Raw genomic sequence first — 22,850 nt, 5'->3', positions numbered from 1 at the left:
AAGGAAGAAGGACAAGAGACTGGCAGAAGGATGGAGAGGCGAAGGAAGGACAAGAGACGGACAGAAGGATGGAGAGCAGGAAGAACAAGAGACTGACAGAAGGATGGAGAGGAGAAGGAAGGACAAGAGACTGACAGAAGGATGGAGAGGCGAAGGAAGGACAAGAGACGGACAGAAGGATGGAGAGGCGAAGGAAGGACAAGAGACGGACAGAAGGACGGAGAGCAGGAAGAACAAGAGACGGACAGAAGGATGGAGAGAAGAGAGAAGGAAGGGAAAGAGACTGAGAGAAGGATGAAGAGAAGGAAGGACAAGAGACTGACAGAAGGATAGAGAGAAGGAAGGACAAGCGACTGACAGAAGGATGGAGAGAAGAGAGATGGAAGGACAAGTGACTGACAGAAGGATGGAGAGGAGAAAGAAGGGCAAGAGAATGACAGAAGGATGGAGAGAAGGAAGGACAAGAGACTGACAGAAGAATGGCGAGAAGAGAGAAGGAAGGGAAAGAGACTGACAGAAGGATGAAGAGAAGGAAGGACAAGAGACTGACAGAAGAATGGAGAGAAGGAAGGACAAGAGACTGATAGAAGAATGGAGAGAAGAGAGAAGGAAGGACAAGAGACTGACAGAACGATGGAGAGGAGCAGGAAGGGCAAGAGAATAACAGAAGGATGGAGAGATGGAAGGACAAGAGACAGACAGAAGGATGGCGAGAAGAGAGAAGGAAGAACAAGAGAATGACAGAAGGATGGAGAGAAGAGAGAAGGAAGGGAAAGAGACTGACAGAAGGATGAAGAGAAGGAAGGACAAGAGACTGACAGAAGGATGGAGAGGAGAAGGAAGGGCAAGAGAATAACAGAAGGATGGAGAGATGGAAGGACAAGAGACAGACAGAAGGATGGCGAGAAGAGAGAAGGAAGAACAAGAGAATGACAGAAGGATGGAGAGAAGAGAGAAGGAAGGGAAAGAGACTGACAGAAGGATGAAGAGAAGGAAGGACAAGAGACTGACAGAAGGATGGAGAGGAGAAGGAAGGACAAGAGACTGGCAGAAGGATGGAGAGGAGAAGGAAGGACAAGAGACGGACAGAAGGATGGAGAGCAGGAAGAACAAGAGACTGACAGAAGGATTGAGAGGAGAAGGAAGGACAAGAGACGGACAGAAGGATGGAGAGCAGGAAGAACAAGAGACTGACAGAAGGATGGAGAGGAGAAGGAAGGACAAGAGACTGACAGAAGGATGGAGAGATGGAAGGACAAGAGACAGACAGAAGGATGGCGAGAAGAGAGAAGGAAGAACAAGAGAATGACAGAAGGATGGAGAGAAGAGAGAAGGAAGGGAAAGAGACTGACAGAAGGATGAAGAGAAGGAAGGACAAGAGACTGACAGAAGGATGGAGAGGAGAAGGAAGGACAAGAGACTGACAGAACGATGGAGAGGAGCAGGAAGGGCAAGAGAATAACAGAAGGATGGAGAGATGGAAGGACAAGAGACAGACAGAAGGATGGCGAGAAGAGAGAAGGAAGAACAAGAGAATGACAGAAGGATGGAGAGAAGAGAGAAGGAAGGGAAAGAGACTGACAGAAGGATGAAGAGAAGGAAGGACAAGAGACTGACAGAAGGATGGAGAGGAGAAGGAAGGACAAGAGACTGGCAGAAGGATGGAGAGGAGAAGGAAGGACAAGAGACAGACAGAAGGATGGAGAGCAGGAAGAACGAAAGACTGACAGAAGGATGGAGGGGAGAAGGAAGGACAAGAGACTGGCAGAAGGATGGCGAGAAGAGAGAAGGAAGGACAAGAGAATGACAGAAGGATGGAGAGGAGAAGGAAGGACAAGAGACTGGCAGAAGGATGGAGAGGAGAAGGAAGGACAAGAGACGGACAGAAGGATGGAGAGCAGGAAGAACAAGAGACTGACAGAAGGATGGAGAGGAGAAGGAAGGACAAGAGACTGACAGAAGGATGGAGAGGAGAAGGAAGGACAAGAGACGGACAGAAGGATGGAGAGCAGGAAGAACAAGAGACTGACAGAAGGATGGAGAGGAGAAGGAAGGACAAGAGACGGACAGAAGGATGGAGAGCAGGAAGAACAAGAGACTGACAGAAGGATGGAGAGGAGAAGGAAGGACAAGAGACTGACAGAAGGATGGAGAGGAGAAGAAAGGACAAGAGACGGGCAGAAGGATGGAGAGCAGGAAGAACAAGAGACGGACAGAAGGATGGAGAGGAGAAGGAAGGACAAGAGACTGACAGAAGGATGGGGAGGGGAAGGAAGGACATTTAAGATTTTTAGAATTACCTCAGTTGAGCGATCTCCTGAATGACTGCTGCATTTGCAATGGGGGGATTTTGTTTTTCCGGCGACTCCCTTGCTCTGAATGAGATGGACAATGCCATCAACAGAATTTTAAATTGTGCATGAAAAAAGCAAGGGTCTGTTTTTGATTTTATCAATAACAAAAAGTGGCACCTACACACAGATTCATAATTGGACCGAACGGATGTTTTCCCTTCATAAATAGGGCGATCTGCCACCACAAGGCACATGGGACTGACACAAAATATCTTAATTTAAATTACGAACATTTTTTTAATTTTTTTATTATTATATATTGTATACATTGACAGATACCACTGCAGGGATAGCCACGGCTGGCATAGCTCATTAGTACAGTGTTGTTTATGCGGTTACCCCTTTGCTGGTTAAATTGTGATAGTGAAGTAGGTGTAAGGAGGAAAAGACAGAACATTTTAAAATGTCATTTTACAGGGGGAGTAAGACAGAACAAGGTTGTGCTTTGTTTTCATCGCACCTGCGGTCTCTGCTGCCCCCGCCCTCTGCCTCCGTCCCTGGTTCGGTTTCGTTTCTTCGGTTTGCTGTAAGAAGACGCGGAAGGGCGAGGACAACCGAAGGGAAACAACAGAGACGAACAGAAGCCAGTGAGAGCCAGTCAGAGGCTCAAGTGACCTGCAAAAAGAGAGGGGAGCGAGAGTGTGGCCGGTTTCAAGTCACCCAGGAACATCAGCTGCTGACTAGAGTGACCGGCATGCACCTGGCAAACCAAAGGCAGACCTGTCCCAGCTCTAGGAGTGACTGACAGGCACCCGGCAACCCAGGCAGCACTCAGTGTACCAACTTCAGGCGTGACTGACACGCACTCGGCAAACCCAAGATTTACTAGGTGTGCACTAACTCTTGGAGTGACTGGCACGCACCCGGCAGCCAAGGCTGTGCTCAGTGCACTATCTGAAGAGTGACTGACACGCACCAGGCGTCACACAGTACACCAACTCTAGGAGTGACTGACTCGCATGAGGGGCCTCTTGAGTGTACACCAACTCTAGGAGTGACGGAGATGCTCCCTACGGCATTCAGTTCACCATGATTGACATTCAAATGCACCAGTTCTGCGAGTGACTGGTGGCGCCCAGAAACCCAGGAGATACTTCCACACAAGCTAGCGGAGTGACCCACACTTTATTACTCAGAGAGGCACACTAGCTTTGAAGTGCCAGGCTGCGGTAATTGATTTACACTTAGAGTCTCGGAAGCGACTTGTCACATGTACTGCTCCAATTGACAGGCTTAAATACCGCAACACAGAAGCGCTCACCAGCACCTTGGGCGTACAAGGCGCTATACAAGTGTTTTCATTCGTCCTCGCCATGTGGAAGAAGAGCACAGAGTCTGAGCAGCCCTCCATGTCCGATCTGGCCATCTCTTCCTTCCTGACCCAGGTGTTGTGTGAGCACGGCGGGTGCCTGGCTGTGCCCGAGATCCGGAAGCACCTCAGCCTCCCACCGACGCACATCGCAAGCATCCTCCGGGAGGAGGCCTCCCGCTTCCTGCTGCTGGAGCCGGCGGGGCTGGTGGTCGCGCTGTCCGCCATCCGCACATGCTCAAGGGAACGGTGCCCGGGCCAGGACTGCGCCCGTCTGCACCTCTGCCGCTTCTTCATCCTGGACCGGTGCACACGCAAGAGGTACGTGCGCGCGAGTTATAGTGATAAGCAGGGCACAAGTCCTAAACAAAGAACTGGGGGGACGCTCCAAATTAGGTGGTGTCGCCGGACGTGACGTCACGACAGAAAGTGACGTCACGAAATGTAGTCGCCTATAATTAACAAAGGTTACAAGGCGATGGGGGCAGGTTCAAAGGGCAAAGCAGAATGTTTACGTTGGAATTCGTCACCGTATTGACACTCAAAGGAGCGGGGAAATTAAAGCTGCGCTTGTTCGGTGCGTATTTATTGCCCACAGTAAATTTGCCGGTCTCCGGTCTGAAATGCATGAATACATACTGACCTTTTCTCATATACTGCCACGAGCGACCGTCTGTCATACTGAACGGCTCCATCAACGTGAAACAACTTAAAGAGCTCTGTTCGCCCTCTCTCGACAATAGGAGGTGAGGTTTGGTGACTGCTGAGCGCGCGCGCAGGTGCAGACTCGGGTACCGGCTCCATCTTTTGGGCAGGGGGACGGCGTCCACCCGGTAAAATAAGTGGGGGGACGCCGTCCACCCGCGTGGTACCCCGACTCGAGCCCTGGTGATAAGGAACCGGGTAGGAATCGAGGACCCAAGAAGAGTGCAGAGACGGGGGTTGCCAAGTGTGACTGAATGTTACAAAGTGATGACAGGCTTTGAAGGAGAGGCTTTTAATGCATAAGAGGTAGAGGCATGGAGTGAGAGACTCCTGGCAGTGAGCCCGGCGTGGGCAGAGGCCAGATAGAGGACTGAGGTCAAGGTAAGAGGACACACTCAGGACAGGTGCCTACACAAGATGGCGGCATTGGAACAGGGGCCTATGTGAGCCAGTGAGATTCAGAGGGTGTGATACTTACATTTCCCCACTAAAAAAAGCAGTAGGGTGAAGGGGTGAGATGACCAAGGTTTAGGATAGGACCAGGGTCAGTACTAATTTGCATTAGTTGGGTCTCTGTCTAGAGTGCCACATTGGACGAAAAACAATGGGTCCGAACGCCCCCGCAGTGACTGCCACTGGTCCGACAAGTTACAAGCAGACAAGCATTCATCCCATCACATTTTAGGTGTTTGCTAGTCGTATGCCTGGATACTTGAGACCAGCAAATCTTTCCAAGCCTACTCCTGCCAATGTTTGTGAATTCCAAAAAGTAGTACATTTGCACCCATCTAAGGGGTACTTCTGTGGGTACAGATTTGCTACTTTTTTGGTAAACTAGTCACCATATATATATATTTCAGATCCCAATCTGAAAGATGAACAAGTTAAAACCTCAAAGTGAAATGAGAAAAACGAGAAACAACAAACAGACGTAGTCTTGACTCAGGGCCCCCACACCCACCTACCAAATCAAGAATGCATTTGAGGGGTGTTATGTTAGTTACATTTAATAAGGCGCTTAAATCACCTGTGGTTATCTCGGCACTGCAAACAGTAGCAGGCCAGCATCTACAAAAGAGATCTCATTGGAAAAGGGAGGCTTTCAACATTTTCCTAAATTGTCAATAATTCGAAGAGGTACGAATATGCCCTGGGAGTCTGTTCCAATAGGCAGGGGCCGGGTAAGAAAAGGTTCTCCCTCTACATCTAGTCAAGCGCATGCGGGGGACAGACAACTAGGCTTGTCACTCCCTAAACACCCCAATTGAAGCTCCTCCCACCTGGGCCTAGTAGGTCTCCCTGGAAATGTATGACTAGGTCACGTGCAACACAAAGCCTTGGAATCTCTGTCCTGGGATCAATCCCCATCTCTGCTACAAGGAGCATTGATGGTGGAGTTGACAAATTGGTGCATGAAGGCAGGGCTCCAAGTTTATGGCCTTCACCTTTTACAAATCATTTAAAAAAAAGACACTGGCCACCCTGTGTAATAGGTCCGTGTAGCAAACAGAGGAGGGTGCACAGGCAAATGAATAGAGCAAGCCAAGGGTTGAGCTTGGCTCTCAGAATTCGACCAGTGCACAAGTCAAGCTGAGCCATGAAATCATTTGGCATGTATATCGTGCAGCAAACATAATATAAAAATATGATACAATCTCTTCAAAATAATGTATTTTTTTAATATGCGGAAGCATTTTACATTAGTACATCAGTTTATGTCACTGCATAGACAGAACTGTATTAAAAGTGATGATTTTTAGGAACATTCCTGGCTTGCACCCCAGTCACAAGGCCATTAGTGAACTAAGGGCCGGATGTACAAAGACTAGGAATAGCGATTTTCAAATAGCGATTCCATCTGAATCATTATTTGGAAATTGCTATTCCATATGTATGAAACTCCTTTCAGTTTCAATAGCGAATTCTAGTGGATCGCCATTAGACCTACCTCATGAATATAAATTGAGGTAAGTCGCAATTTGCGACCCATGAGGAATCCCTTGGGACCCATTCCCCTTTGTGAATGGGTTACAACCAGTTTCAAACTGGTGTTAAGTATTTCTGTTTTGCAACCAGAATTCCGTACAACAGTAATACAGACAATACCGATTTGGTATTTGGAAGGGACGCCCTAAACACGCCCCTTCCAAATACTGACTCCCAAAACCAAAATGCGATTCGGTAGCAAGTTACAGATTCGTATTTTGGCTTTTGTACATTGGAAAAAGCATTTACCTGGTTGCAAGCGGCCCAGTCATGTAAATCCTAAACGTGGCCTACATTATTATTACAGATGGAGCAACATTATAGCCTATTAAATCAAATATAAGAGGTGCTTAGTCAGAGGATATTCTGAACTTAAATATTTAAAACTACGCTCATATGTGATAATAAAGATGGGAGGATCAATGAAATAAAATATATGCCTAGGATCACACAGTTTGAATAAGCAGTTTATCTGGTTTCACATTTTGAACTTCAGCCACCAGATAAGTATTTCTGCCTGAGTCTGTCTGTCTCTCTTCAGTTTTCATCAAAGGCCACTGTATTGTTTTTCATTCTTGGCTCAAGACGAGCAAAACCGACAAAGATAGCAGACTTTGATCGGGGTGCCAAGATCCAACTACCAAGCCAATAATTCATTTATTTGGGGGCTGTCACATCCAAAACACCCCCTCTAAAGCTACGCCTCTGCATAGAAGTAGGTTGTTGGAGGCTCAGAGTACATGTATTAGAGAAAGGAAAATGTGGAAAAGAGCCAAATGAAGTACGGCTAGGAGTGAGCATCCTGGGAAGCACGGAGGTGGAGTTAAATGTCCTAGAGTGTGAGTGGGCTGTTGTAATATGCCAGGTTAAGGGGGGCCAGGGCCAGTCCGAGGCTTTGTAGGCCCAGGCAAAAAGAGGAAAGTTGAGGCCAGTTATTAAGCATTGCCACTGAGTAGTTATAGTTAGGATCACGTTTTTATAGGAAATTGATTTTTTGGTTTGCTAATAACTTTGGCGCATTGTTCGATGAATCTTCTCGAAACGTTCCAAAAAAAGTCTTATCTACCCCAGCTCCTTCCTAGAGTGATCTGTCAAGTGGGGGCTGAGAAAAAACGGGGGCTCCCAAATGCATTTTCACAATTTATTTTTTTTATAGGAAAATTGAACAGCATTACTACAAAAACTGCTGAAGTGAATTACACCAAATTTGGCACAAAGCTAGTTCTTGGTCAAGAAAGCGTGCTTTTTCTGATTTGGTGTAATTCCATTTAGTAGTTTTGGGAAATTAAGGTCTAAAATATCTGTATATATCACTCCTCAAAGGATCTGCTGAGTCGACAGATCTAGAGATAAGATCTGATTGACTGCCACCACACCAACGAAGGAGTGATAGCAGCCATTTTAGGACTCGGGGATTCCGTCCACTATCCTGAAAACAAGTAATAATAAACATATAGGGGGGCAGAGTATGTATGGCCTGTTCACCTAGGCCTGGAGGGGGGTCCCATAGGGACACCCCCGGGTCAACAACAATAATTTTTTATAAAATAATAATTTGAATAAAAGTTTTAAACAAAAAAAAACACGGAAATTCACCAGTTATAGTTACCTTAAGTAACTATAACTCATGCCCTAAAGTAACGATAACTCAGTCCCCGCCATTCACAGTTTTCTCATCAATAATTTAATTGCAAATGTTGCAGTGATATTATCAATGATGTCATAGAAGATGTCATGAGTGATGTAATATGTGGGGTAATTGGCAGTGCATGGCAATGGATTGAGTGATAGTTAACTTAGGCCACGAGTTATACTTACTTGAGATAACTATAACTGGTGAATGTCTATGGTTTTTAGAGTTTAAAATGTTATGTTGTTACTGAACATTTCACATTACTATAACGTTGCTCTTACCTTTGTTTCTTTCAGTGAATTACTATTTTTTTTAGTATAAAGTAATATTTTATCACCATAAGGAAGGCCAGCACGGCAGGGGGTTGGCGGGTGGGTAAGGCAGGGCCTGGCCTTCAGCCAGGCCCTGCAGCAGACGCACCTTACAGGCAGTCAAGCATTCTCCGCATTCCACACTCAACACCCTATGTATAAAGCAGATCTATCTGCCTCCAAAAATTACCAATAATTTTTTTCAAATGTATATATCAATAATACACACAATTAAATGTTTATTATTATTTATTACTTAAAAACTATTTAATTAGGTTTTATTAAGTTACATGTCTGTGACTTTTTCTTTTTAAATTAAATAGTTTTCATTATTACATTTTGGAGGTGAAAAATGTGAAAATAAATAGTCAGAGTTATTATTTTTTCTTTAAGACAAAAAAAGAAAACTAACATGTCTCTTAGTCTACATTTTACACTACTACATATAGGCCTTGTATTTTATGTGATACTTATTCAGACCACATAAAATGAAAACCAACAACCAACCCCTAGGGGGCATTGCAGTCTCAGCTGTAGAGGTAAAACTCCACCCTGGGTAAATGCTTTTAAAAAATATGGTAATATTCTCCTGAGGTCATTGTTTCAATGACCCAGGAGACTTTACACCCCAAAAATGCAATCATAAAAATAACTATATACAGGCCATGTATTTTATGTAATATTTCTTAAGACCACATACAATGCAACCCTACAACCAGCCCCTAAGTGGCATTGCAGTGCCAGCTGTAGAGCAAAAACTCCAGCCTGGGTAAACACTTTTAAAATTATGGTAAGTTCCATGGGTCATGGTTTCAATGACCCAGGAGACTTACTTTATTTTCCAGTGTTGCTGGGAGCTGCAGAACTCACTGCAGCCCCCCCCCCAGAACATAAAAAACATTGGTAATATCCCTGCCCCTTCTAGAAATCACCAAAAACAAAATATATGTAAATAGCCCTCCCAGGCCATTATGGGGTGCTCCTTGAAGGAGCAGTGACTAATAAAGGAGCGATTGCGGCTGCTCATTTATTATTCATTTGCTGCTTTAAATTTCTTTTCTGGGTGTCCCGGTCTCACCAAAAACACCCACTATTTTTTTATAAGGGGCTGCAGGGGGAGCCTCATAGCCCCCCAAGGCCCTGCCAGTTCCCTGTAAGCAGCCCTATTGGGCAGCTCAGGAGACATTTTTTTAAATTAACGGGGTGCCCCAGTGCCCTCCTCGGGCACCCCAGGCCATAATTCTTTTTGGGGGCTGTGGGGGGAGCCTCTTGGGGCAGCGCAGATGCTGGCATTTGTTTTTACTTTATAATTATAATTCTTGCCAGCTGATGGGGAGCCCCAGGGCCCCCACAGCCCTGCCAGCATGTTTTTTTTTGTTCTTCAAGTGGGGCGCCCCAGTGCCCACCCGGGGCACCCCACAGCACGTCCCTCATGGGGGGCTGCAGGGGAAGGCCCAGGCCCCCCACAGCCAAGCCCACTGCCCTGCTTGCCCCCATCGCGGGGTGGGAGCAGTTCAATGCATTTCTTCTCCCAACGGGCGGGAGCAGCTTTGAGCTCCAGGGCAGGGAAAGAGACGTTATCCTGGGGTTTGGAGACTTTTAGACACTGTCACTGAGCTGGCCCCGGGAAATTGTTTGAGTCAGGGAGGGAGCAGCACAACCTTCCACCACTTTATTTAAAGTAGAGCCCCGGGGGATGGGTCCCTGGGGCATCTCCTGGTTAGGGTAGGGGGATCCAGTGGCCCCATCCCCTTTATTTAAATTAATGGCACTGGAGGATGGTGTCCCCAGGGCCTCTCCTTACTCGAGGATAGGGAGCAGTGAACTACCCTCCCCTTTATTAAACTTTTTGGCCCTGGGAGATGGGGTTCCTGCGGCCTCTTGGAGGCCTTGGGAGGGGGGGCACATGCCCCCACCCCCTAAAATATATGCAGCACTTCACCCTTGGGCCCTGGCCCACCACAGAGAGGCTTAATAGAAATGGGTGGGGCCCGTGCTTTTTAAAATTACATTTTACCGCATAGTCGCAGATCAGCTGCAAATTCATGGCAAAATGAAAAAAAACATTTTTGGCCCCAGGCGGGGTCACTCTGGGACCCCACCACCAGGCCTAGAGGGTCAGGGAATCCCTGCCCCATTATGTATTTCTTTTTCTTTTTTCTTTTCAGAACTCAGGACTGAGTCCTGAGTCTTAAGGTTCTTCCTGAGATCTGATTGGCTGCCACCACATCCACCAGGAAGTGGTGGCAGCCAATCAGATCTCAGGATGTTCCACAGCAGTGTGATTTTTAAATTTTCTTTAATTGGTTTTCATCTTTTCGAAAAACAGTACAACAATGACATGCCATCAGCATTTTCATATCTGTTACACACTATGGGCCTCATTACGATGTCGACACCGTTGTGGCCTCGGGACCGACTGACTTCCAGTCGGAGGTCCCGACACAACAATTACAATTCGACCGCACATGGTGCGGCCGCATACTTCCATTTCTCTATGGGACCTTGTGCTGCGAAGTAAACTGGCTGTAGCACAAGCTTCCATAGAGAAATGGGAGATTCAGTTAATCCCTGCACCGTGTGGCAAGCACCTCAAGGTGCCTTCCACACGGTGCTGAGATGAACAGGGGGGCATTATAGGTGCCCCCTAAGCCCCCAGCCGTAGGCTGTATAGAAAAGGGGGCCATGCTAGGTGCCCCAAAAGTCGCTTTCCGACAGTCTCTCCATGTCGGAAAGCCCGGCATGGAAAGACTGTTGCACACCGACATCGTAATCCAGAAGGCGGAAACTCTGTCCTATTGGTGCGCAAATTTGTGGGGTATAGTGTGTTGGGATAAAGCCCAACTGGTCTGGTAGGATTACATTTGGCAGTAAGGGGCTCAAGCCTGTTAGCTAAAATCTTTGCAAGAATCTTGACATCGGTGTTGATATGCGAGAGGGGACAGTATGAGTCACATCTCTCTGGTTGTTCGTCTGATTTCAAGAGTATTATTATCAGGGTTTCCAGGAGTGTCGGTCGAAGGGTCTGTTTAGCATAGACCTCCACATACATAGCTTGGAGGTGAGGCACGATGAGGTCTGCATATTCTGTATAGAATTCACTAGTTAGCCCGTCTGGGCCTTGTGCTTTTCCATTAGGTATGGACCGTATAGCTTCGCACATATCCTCTGTCTCTATGGATTGAGACAGGTATTCTCTTTGCCCCATCGAAATCCATGTAAGGGCAATATCATTGAGCTATGCAGCTAACTCTGTTGCCTCAGCTGTCTTGCATGAGGCATAAAAAGACCCGTAGAAGTCAGAAAACGCTCCAAATATCCCGACGTGTCACAGTGTTCGTTTCACCAACACTCTGCCGTCCTCCATTCGGTTGTAGCTTAGGTGGCGGGCACTGATGACATGAAGGTGCCATCTCGAGTGTCCGGGTTGCGCAGCCTCCACATGTCTACCATATTAAACTACTCCATACCCACCAGGAGCCCCTTTGTCCATTGCCCACTTTGGCCTGGTACTTGCAGTGATCTGTCTCGTGCCGAATCGAGCATCGTCTTCAAATCCCCTCCACATATAATTTTTGACTGGGGCAGGGAGTGCAGTCTTTTCCATATATTAGTGTAAGTGGAGCGGTTATCTATGTTGGGGCCATGTGCGTTTACCAATGTAATCAGGGAACCACATAATGCGGCCTGTAGTACTGCATATCTGCCTTGATCGTCAGTGAGCATGTGGGTGACATTAAATAGCACTTCTTTTCCATCAGTGTCAAAACTCCTTTGGAGTATGAAGAGTATGATGAGGCTAGCTCTGCTGCGGCCCACCATGATCCTCTGTCGGCTTTGTAAAGTGTGTCTCTTAGAGGAGAGCGATCTGTATATTCTAACGATCCAAGTAGGCCAGTGGCTGTCACGTTTTGCGGGGACTGTTCAGTCCCCGTACTTTCCAGATGATCATAGATAAGGGCCCAGGCTGCTGGGACCTATTCATCTGTGCCCTGCTGGGGAATGCGTGACCAGTACACTATTGATTCTATAGTGTGTATGGTATTTTACGTTGAAGTGTACTAAGCTGTGGCTGCAGTCTAACGGTTCAAACAAACCTCCTTCCATCCACTTCAGCATCCCAAACATGTTAAAGGTCTCCCAATGTAACATAAATACCACTAACTGTGGCAAAAACAGAACTTAGCATTTCGAAGTCAGTGCCTGTTAATTCCTTGAAATAGTGTGGGGTATACCTACAGGGGGCAGCTACAGTTCCAACTCCCACCCAGTGAATGGGGAGGCCGAGAGACTCAGTAGTATCCGGCCTAAGGAGCAGTTTCAAAGTGACTGGTGAAATACCACTGCAGCATACTCATGTATACAAGACATTTCTGATCAGAAGGGCTTTTGGCAAGATCTACATTTTGGACAGTGTATAATCTCTCATATTTTTATCGCAAATATAGTGGCCTCAGAGGACTCTCACTGCAACCAGCCGTGTCTGCCATGTATCTCGTAGCCGTCTCCTCTTTCGCATCAGCAGTATGGAACTAGACGCTGTGGGGCCTCAAGCGTGAGCTGGCCTCCAAACACAATGTTATCACATGAAAGAGCTACCCAAGATTTTATTTTCTGATTACATATTCCTTATTGTTCCACTCAACATAGCATCCATTATTGGACAAAATGTGACGGGATGTCCTCATACACCACCAGGTGTCATGCTTCATCATAAGACAATCTATGCTCTCCAAAAACCCAGGTGGATGGAGAGCGGGCCTTCACTTGGTTTCAGGAAGGCACTTCTATCTAAGAGTGGACCGTGATCTAAAAATAGTAAAAACCAATGTGACATCCTAATCAGCCCTTTTATTCACTAGAAATGACTCTTGGTATTAAAACCAACTGTTGAGACAAGGGGAATTAGTACCCCATCACCACTGTACCGTCAACATGTTTCTGCCAAGTGGATCATGTGAGTGCATGGCATTCTTCAGGAAGGAAACCCGGGATCCTACTATGGCAAATATAAGCTAATTTTGCCACTACAAATAGAAAGGGTTACCTGTGTCAACCTCTGTTATATCTGGCCCATATGTACCTGTAAACAGAAAAAAACTATATTTGAGATTTCTCCAAGTGTGTAGATAAGGGATATGTAAAGTTATAGATAACCGTAAGTATGCAACATTCACATGCTCAGTGACTGGTGAAACTGCACAAGGGCGGTAACCCAAAACTATTTTCTATATAGTTGTGAGACCAGCTCACAGTCTTACCCCACTATCGGGTCATCGGAGCCCCTTGGAGGAAGGGCTCAGGAATCCCTGTAGTCACACTCTTAAAAGTAGTAATGGAAGGGAGTTCAATATCAATCAGTTTTGGCATCTATCCCCACTCGCCGTAACAAATATCAAGGGATTCAGAATACCTGCACACACCCACCCTCTTACTTTGTCAAGGTGTGTTCCTCTTGAGAAACCAGATAGCAACTGCTCCTTCCTCCCGCCGTGTGCTGGAGGGGATGGGGTAGGGATGCATATTTATAGCGAGGCTCCTTTAAATCGCATCTGGAGTCACTTCTCATGGTGTCTAACTGCCGAGGTGCAAATGCCTACACCTGCGGCGGCATTGTCATGGGAGTATCCAATATCGTCGTCTACAACTAGCCACTCCCGGTCGACAATACAGGATTTGTGGGACTCGTATCCCCAAATTCGTAGACTGGTTGCGGAAGAAACATATGTGCAAAACATATCCTCTGGATGGCGGCTATTCTTACGTGGCGTGGATGCGATTCGAAGTGGCATACCAGGGTTGCACATGCGGGACATGACCAGATCCATTACTCACATGCTTATGGGATTTGTAGTCCCAGACTACGGACTACTTAATCATACTAATTTTCAGAGTTAGAAATAATTTCTCCCTGAGCGCTGTTTTATCTGCATGTGGCCCTCGATCTCCCACATTGCGGTTGAGACAATGAGAGTGTGACAAAACTGCAGTCTGTGGTGTTAATCAGTAGTGGCTGCTACCGGTAAGGAGTGGTGAGGCAGGGAGGTGGGGTGTTAAAAAATAAAATAATAAAAGGTGAGGGGAAGAAAGACAAATGCATTTATCTTCCCATCTGCCGGCTCTCCTCCGTCCTCTTCCTCCACGATGCAGGATGCACCCAGGCTCCCCTAGCCAATCACAATTATTATTATTTTTTGCATATTTATATAGCGCGAACTCGACCCGAAGGTATTGGAGCGCTTTACATAGCACCGTATTTACATTACACAATCAGGCACGGGGAGATTAAGTGATTTGCCGAGAATCACAGGATGTGGACGCGACCTTGAGGCTCAAACCCTGGTTTCCTGCACCAGAGGCGGCAGCGCAGCCGAAGGACCACATCCTTCCCTACAGCCTACAGCAGCTTTGTGATTGGTCTGAGCGCCATTGTTCGGCGCTCAGATGGGGACTGGGACCCTGGGCATGTTCCCCAGTGAGAATGTTGTATATTTGATTACATGCCCATGTGGCTTGTTCTTTCTTGGTATGACCACCTACAAAGTAAAGGTGTGCATCAATGAACACCAGAGCACGATACATTGTAAAAGGAAGAACACCAAACTTAGACACCACTATCTTGACCTGAGCCATAAAGATGTGTATATGACATGGGCGGTTCTAGATAAATTGAACAGTAACACCCTAAACCTTAAAAAACTGCTCATATGGGAACAAAGATGGGTGTACCGGTTGAGAAGATGGGAGAAGGGGCTGGAGCTGCAAAGGTGCAGGTAGGGCAAGGCTGTGCTGACCGCAGAGCAGGGGAAGAAGTGGTGGGCACTCTGTAAAGTGCTCATGATGGTTTGACCGGCCGTCTTGGGCTCGTCAAACAGTCATGTGCACTTTGTATGTTCCATACCAGGCTGTAATACACAGCCTTGTGGGGAACATGCAAAGTGCACATGACTGTTTGGCCAGCCCAAATGCGCACTTTGCATGTTCCCCACCAGGCTGTAATACACATGCAAAGTGTGCATTACTGTATGGCTGGCCCAAGACGGCTTGTCAAACCGTCATGAGCACTTTACAGAGTGCCTACCACTCCTTCCCCTGCTCTGCGGCCAGCACAGCCTCGCCCTGCCTGCACCTTTAAGGCACCAGCCACTTCTCCCTTCTCCCATCTTCTCAACCAATACAGCCATCTTTGTTCCCATATGAGCATTTCTTTTTAAGGTCAGGGGTGTTACTGTTCAAATTCTCTAGAACCACCCATGTCAAATCCACATCTTTATGGTTCAGGTAAAGATAGTGGGGTGTATGTTTAGTGTTGTTCCTTTTACAATGTATCGTGCTCTAGTGTTTGTGCAGGTGGTCATAACAACATAGAACAAGCCACATGGGCATGTAATCAAATATACAACATTCTCACTTTTGCAATTAGTCAGTGCTCTAAGGATCCCAGGTCTTCCTTTTTTGTCCACTTCTTTTGTTGCTTTTGTGAACTGGTAGGAAATACAGTTCCCACACGGATATTGACCTGCAGGGGGTTCACTGTCCCAGAGTGTTGTCTGCAGCAGAATGTACAGAGAAGGTGTCTTAGTGTGGACCAGCTCATCGCGCAAGTTGGTGTATATGTAGTCAAACATACCACTCTGTGTCTGGATTTTGGTAGGTTTCCAGTAGTGCTTCTCTGTTATTGTTCTTCGCTCTCTTCTTTGCCTTTTTTTATAACTTTCTTTGGGTAATGACGGGCCAGGAGTTTTTTTCTCTATTGCCATTGCCTGTATCTCAAATGTTTCTAATGAGGAACAGTTACGTCTTACCCGCAAGAATTATCCCACAGGTAAATTCTGGCGTAAGGCCCTGGGTTGGAAACTTTCATATAGAAGTAGACTGTTCTTATCTGTAGTTTTGCTATGCACTCTAGTACTGATGCTTACCTGGTCAATTGTTATTACTAGGTCCATAAACACTGCTTCCTTTTTGCATACAGTATGCATGAATTTCAGGTGCCTATCTCTAGAGTTAACCCATTCGGCAAATTCCATTGCACGTTATTAATTTTTGTGCCACACTACTAATACATCATCGATGTATCTATACCACAATTAAATCTGGTTATATATGGGTTTTTCTTAGTGAAGATATGATCTGCCTCAAACTGATGTTCCCTGCACTTCATGGTATATTACCCCCTCAAATGCAGAGAAATTCTCTGTGAGTGCCAGGTCAGCACATTACATGACAAAGTGTCTTGGGGTCATGAAATCCCACTCTTTTTCTGCCAAGATTCTTTCTACCACTTCAAAGGTTCGTCTCTGGGGGATGCTGGTATGCAGTGCTTCTCTATCCATAGTTATTATCATGTCATCAGGAATAGTGATCTCCATATCTTGAAGTAGACATAGAACATCCTTAGTGTCACATAAATATGAAGTCGATGTTTTCACAATCGGTCTCAAGAACCAATCGCAAAATTGTGACAATGGTTCCAGGAGTGATCCTATCCCTGAGACTATTGGTCTGCCAGTGGCGGTATCCAGTTTTTATGTATTTTAGAAAGTGCATAAAACCGTGGGGTCCTGGGTTTTTCAGCAATTAGAAATTCAGCCTCAAGTTTGTAATCCAATCCCGGAGTAATGCTTCCTCCACCATGGACATGATTTTATTAGTAAGTTTCAGGATGGGGTCAGTTAGTAGAACCTCATAGGTCTCTACTTACGATAGTAGGTGGAGGCGTTTAGTGTTGTAAATAGCTTTGTTCATCACCACTACAGCTCCCCCTTTATCTGCCGGCTTCATGGCCAGATCAGTGTTCTTTTTCAGAGTCTCAAGGGCATGTTTTCCATGTTTACTAAGAGTCTGGAAAACCCTCTAGGCGGGGCACTTAATTCCATCTACTTCCTTGAGGACTGCTTGTTCGAATGCCAGTACTTCACATGGTAAAGATTGTGTTGGAGGCATAAAGGTAGATTTTTTCTGCAATCCTGTGTTTTTATCTCCTTTTTTAAGAACTATCTTAGTTTTCAAAGAAGCATTGTAACTTAATGTGCCTAAAACAATTGCGCTAGCTCTGTATGTAAGGTTTACAAATCACTTTTTGGCGTTGGGACAAAATCCAATCCTTTGGATAGTACCACCATTTCTATGTCTGTAAGGGTTGTGGTACCCACGCTAACTATACTGGTGGATCCCTGCTCGTAGATGGCACTGGTTTTATATTTCTTCTGCAGTGAGTGGGGCGACACTCCTCCGCCATTGCGGATGAGCTGCTGCTGCATACACCTCAATTTTTCTAGTATTTGTATGTTCAGGGACCCTCATGCGTAAATTATTTAGTTTGGGAGCAGGCCTCCAAGTTTCCATTCTTGGCCTGAATTCATGAGAGCACTTTTTCCATGTTGAGGCTTGTTCAAAGATTGTATAGGGTCTTCCGAGGTAAGAAGCCTTCGCTGACATATGTTGGTCAATTTTAGCTGTGAGGTTGTCCATTCTTAAGCTGAGGCGATCAATGTTGCTGTCTGTAGACTGCAGACTCTGCTCCACTGAAAGCAGGGTGTTTTTGAGAGGCCCAGTCTCCTGGCTCGGATTCTCCATGTCCGATTCCACCCCTGTCTCAGTTGTATTTCGCATGCTTTTTCTGGATTCAAATGTGAGTTTGGGCTGACATTTATAAAGTTTTCCCATTGGAGCCATCTGCCGTGATCGCTGTCTTACTGTACTTGCAGTGTCCATACGTTCTCCTCTCTTATGGGGGGGACAAGAAATGTCCTGCTGAGCACAGTCAGCCTGGGCCTGGGCAGGGGGGTTTCTGCCTTTGTCCAGTCCCGCCCTTTTCTGCAGACTGCACCTCATGCTTCGTAAAATTATCACCTCCTCCGAGCTCCAGTACCATCTAGGGAGTTCATGCCAGCTCATTTTCTTTTCACAGGGGGTCCACTTTTTTTGGGGACAAATGTGCATTTAATGCCCTTCTGCTTCATGCCGGGGAGAATGCTGCCTCACAGTTAAGCCTGCTTGTCACCTGCCAAGCCCAGCCTGTCATGTACTGTTCATGTGGGCTGTATCACTGAAGTATTGTCCAGGCACGAGGCAGGGGACCGCATGTTGAGTATGCAGCTCAGTACAACAGTGCCGTTTGCTCCTTCGGCCAGGCTGCAAGCCTAGGCGGCACCAGAGGCCTGCATTGTGCTGATACAGGCCCGTATATACGCTCTGTCGCCCGGTTTATAAGCTGCACTGTGGGGAGGCATGGTGGGAGCCTCCTTTCACTCTAGCAACTTCCCCTTGTCGGGCGTGTATCTGGGGCCCCTAGCCTCCTCATCAGTCCAGGGAACCCATAGGCCATGTTTACTTTCCGTCCAGCTTCCTAGTTCAGTCATGATTACGGTGCCCCACGCTTTTCAGAACTGCTATCACATCCAAACGTGTTAGGCTCACCATCCCGGGCCTCGCACTTTGCTGCTCTTTTCACTTACAATGCCCAGGTGTCCTGTGCCATCTCCTGTGCTGCCTGTAGGCACAGCAGACTGCTGCTCCTTGACTCCTGGCCTCGCAATTCTCAGTTGGCTCGCCAGCTCAAGTCACTGTGGCCCCGTCGTTTCAGTGCCAACGTGTTCTTCGTTCGGCTCCCCCGCATCCCCTCTTTGGCGGTATGTTCCTCTGGCCAGGCTTGCTAAATGGGGTGTCACCTCGGGTCACCAGCAAGTGTGTGTGTCTCTCGCCGGGGCCACATCAGGCTGCACTGCGCATCCTCCGCTCCTTTCTCTGTTTGGGGTGGCAGCGAGTGCTTCAGCAGTTCCCTGGATCCCAGCGTCAGGCTCAGGAGCCCCCAGAGCTAACTGTTGTATGGTTGGTCTCCCGTCAGTGATATACTTTTTTTGTAGCTTTGACCATCCTCACCTTATGCCTGCCTGGAGCCAATTTGTGTTCTCAGTGTCCGCCATTTTGTCTCTCGCGGCCTCTCATCACGGCCCTTCATCTCAGAGGTGAACCAGCCTCAGAGGCGCTTGTTATAATTCACCAGCAAAGCCATCCAATGTTCCTCAACAGCCTGTATCTCATCAATGGTCTTTCCTGGGTTGCCAGATTTCAGGATTTGAAGGGATAATTGGCTCGCAGCCGGCGGATCTGCACTAGGTGGTGGCCATCTTGCTGCGGGCTCTCTAGCGCCCCCCACAGTGTGAGATATAAAAAAAATGGAATCTTATTTTTTCCAAAACTATTGAATGAATTTGCACCAAAACACAAAAAGTACTCTTTCTGGCTATCTGCCAAATCTAGTGTAAAGCAGTTCAGCGGTTTGCGCTGTGCTGTGTGTAAAGTTCCAATGGAAAAATTAATGGGGATAACGTGTTTTGGAACCCCCCTTTGTCTTGGCCCCGCTTGACGGATCACCCCAAAACTTTCCATGTGCAAACTAGTCAGAACATACCACTTTTTATAAAAGTTTCGTCAAATGATGTCAAAGTTATTAACAACTCAAAAAAGGCATTTCCTAAGGAAACATGATCCTAACTATAACTACTGGTTTCATATATATTCAGCTGTTATAGTTAGGGTTTCAAGTAACTACAGCTCGTGCCCTAAGGGCATTCTGTACGCGAAAGGGCTTGCAGCGTCGGAGTCCTTTTAACCCCTTCAGCGCTGCGCGGATTCCCGCGCAGTGCTGAAGGATCTGAGCGCGGGCGGGGCCATGACGGAACGGTTCCGTCATAAGCACAGCCCAACCGACGTGCATGACGGAACCGTTCCGTCACAAGCGTCGAAGGGGTTAAAGACCAGGCCGTTGAAATTTCAGGCGCACAATCTGATGTTATTAAAGATAGCCTCATTCTGTATAAATAACAATATTTTTGTTGTTTGCTGGTGATCTATATTTGCAAAAACAGGGGATGGCTATGGGTGGGAGAAGCACGTGGCCTGGGCGGAACCAAATGAAAGATTGATTGAGAAGGTTGCCCTATGGGCAAGATATATAGACGATCTGTTTATAGTATGGCGTGGTACTCAACAAGAAGCAGAGAAGTACAGCAATAATCTAAATGCCAATGATCTCAACCTAAGGTTCACTAGTGAAATAAGTAAAACAGAGGTGTCATTTTTAGATTTCACTGTATTTTTCAATAACAATAAGTTATGTACTAAGCTATTTAGAAAACCCACAGCAGGGAACACCATCCTGCATGGACGCAGCCAGCATCCACAATGTCTTATAAACAGTATTCCCTACGGTGAACTTTTAAGAACGAAACAAAATTGCTCCCTCCCTTCAGATTATGACACAATCGAGAATGAAACTATAGAAAGATTTAGAGAGAGAGGGTACAAGCGAGCGATATTGAAGGATGCGATTGAGAAATTAAGGCAAAAGGACAGACGGGACCTTCTGGTACTAGCAGGTCAAAAAGAGATAAAAGAAACGAAAAGCAGTGAGAAAGTGAGATTGATACTAAATTTCTCCACTGAGTCAAAAGAAATACGTGGAGCGATTGAGAGACATTGAAGTATTCTCCAAACAGACCAGGTATGAGGAAGGGATCTGTCCAGCAAGCCAGATATAACATACAGAAAAAGTGTCTCCCTGAAAGATGTATTGGTCCATAGTAATTTTCAAGACAAGCCATCAAGAAATATAGAAGTAGCAGGCTTTTATCCTTGCACCAAATGCAAAGCCTGTAGAGGTAGTACGAAGGTGAAGGAATTCGAGGTTCCAGGTAGAAAGGAGAAGAGAAAAATTGCCAAGCTGTTGAATTGTAATTCAGACTTCGTAGTCTATTATCTGATCTATCCCTGTGGAAAGAAATATATCGGAAGCACAGTCCACCAAGCCAAAAAGCAAGTTCTGGAGCATATCAGAGCTTTCGACAACCAGGATAATTTATATCCGGTTACAAGGCATTTTTCAGAAGTCCATCGGAGTAAAGGGGTTAAACTGAAATATTTATAGATACATGTATATTCACAAAAAATGATTACAGGGATGTTATAGTTAGGTTCAGATTTTACATGTACAAAACCATAGAAATTCAGCTGTCATAGTTAGAGTTTTAAGTAACTACAACTCTTGTCCTAAGGTAACTATAACTCGCGCCCTCGCAATGCGCTGCTAATTACCTCAGATATTACATCACTTTTGACATCTTCTGTGATATCATTGATAATATCACTGTAACATTTGCAGTAAAATTATTGATGAGAAAACTGTGAATGGCGAGGGTGTGAGTTATAGTTACCTTGGAGCACGAATAAGGGTTACTTCAAATAATTCTAACTAGGGAGGAGCCTAGCGCGCAACCAAGATGGCCGCGTAGGCTTACGGCTCTCGAGGGCCTCCGCAACCTCCCACGTCTATCCTGACTTAATCCTGGTTTATTTGACGGGCTTTTGCAGATGAACTTGCGCTGAGGTGCCACCCGTTTTCCAAATTCAGATCGGACGCCGGGAGCCGGAATGGTTGCACTCCGAAGTTTGCGGCCTGCTCTTGCCTTGGTCCCGATCTCGAGCTGGTGAAGTGCCCGGGTACGAAGTGAACAACAGCGGCTGGCTGGGCTTGACCTGTCACGGACCCCGCACTTTCACTTTCGTTTTCAAGCTTGTTTTCTGATATCGGCTGAGAGACTTTGGTGTTTCAGAGGGGTGCGGACGGCGGAGTGTCTGGCCTGCCACTCGGACTCTACATGGGCTTACTGTCGGCGACGGCTGTGTTCAATTAAATTAGCCACCTGGTTCCCTTTTTCCTGGTGCGGGCGGGTGCTAACCTTGGTGGCCTCCGGACGATGGCGGCGAGACTAGACGGAGACAAGTCGAAACCCAAGTCAACCCGGAGGGGTGCCTATACCCAGGTCAATAATATGGATCGATATGCGCAGGCAAAGGGATCACCTAGTGGCTCGCATAAATCGCCTGAGAGGTCTAAAGAGGTCTCAGACCCATCGTCAGAATTGACTTTGCTGGACGTCATGGGCGCCATTGAGGAGATGAAGACCGCTGTGGGTCAGCAGTTTGATACCCTGGCTCATAAATTGGATGCGGTCCTGATCGATGTGAATTTGGTCAGAGCAGACCTGTCCAAGACTAACGAGCGGGTCGACTCCTTGAGTCAAGCGGCGTCAAGCTTAACTGTGGACGTGGCCGCCCTGCAGACGGAGGTCCGTAGGTTGCGGCTAGCCAGTGACCTGACGGACCGTCGACTTGAGGACTCCGAAAGCAGGGCTAGACGGAACAACGTTCGTATCATTGGAGTGCCGGAAAGATCGGAGGAATCTGCTGCGGATCTTTTTGTGGAGGACCTGGTGACCAATCGTCTCGCGCCCAAGGGACTGAGCAAGTTCTTTGCGGTGGAGCGGGCCCACAGGATTCCGGGTGGCGCGCCCAAAGTGGGTGCTCCCCCGCGGCCTATAATCGCCCGGCTCTTTAACTTTCGGGATCGGGATGCTATCCTTCAGGCGTCGAGGGTGGCCGGGCCGCTGAAGTTTGAGACCTCTAATGTCAGCTTTTACCCGGACTTCACGCAAGCGGTCCAAAAACAACGGCTGGGATTTTTGGGCGTCAAACGGCGCTTGAGGGAC

General features: G+C 46.8%; 1 protein-coding gene across 2 annotated transcripts in view; it reads left to right on the top strand.

The window, feature by feature from the left end:
- Window positions 1-2,867: 2,867 nt before the first annotated feature.
- The window catches only part of LOC146854287 (protein mono-ADP-ribosyltransferase PARP12-like), a 271,064-nt gene continuing 251,081 nt past the window's right edge, over window positions 2,868-22,850 (top strand). Inside the window, exons 1-2 of one of the 2 annotated variants that reach the window (XM_085652067.1) lie at window positions 2,891-3,300; window positions 3,347-3,984. In XM_085652067.1, the coding sequence (XP_085508193.1) occupies window positions 3,668-3,984 (317 nt within the window). In that variant the 5' untranslated portion in view covers window positions 2,891-3,300; window positions 3,347-3,667. Of the gene's footprint in view, window positions 3,985-22,850 lie in introns of both variants that reach the window. The other variant, XM_085652068.1, reaches the window with a different exon arrangement.

The sequence above is a fragment of the Triturus cristatus genome, chromosome 4_1 (assembly GCF_964204655.1).
Source record: "Triturus cristatus chromosome 4_1, aTriCri1.1, whole genome shotgun sequence".
In the NCBI taxonomy this organism is placed as follows: domain Eukaryota; kingdom Metazoa; phylum Chordata; class Amphibia; order Caudata; family Salamandridae; genus Triturus; species Triturus cristatus.
This window is presented reverse-complemented; position numbering and strand designations above follow the sequence as displayed.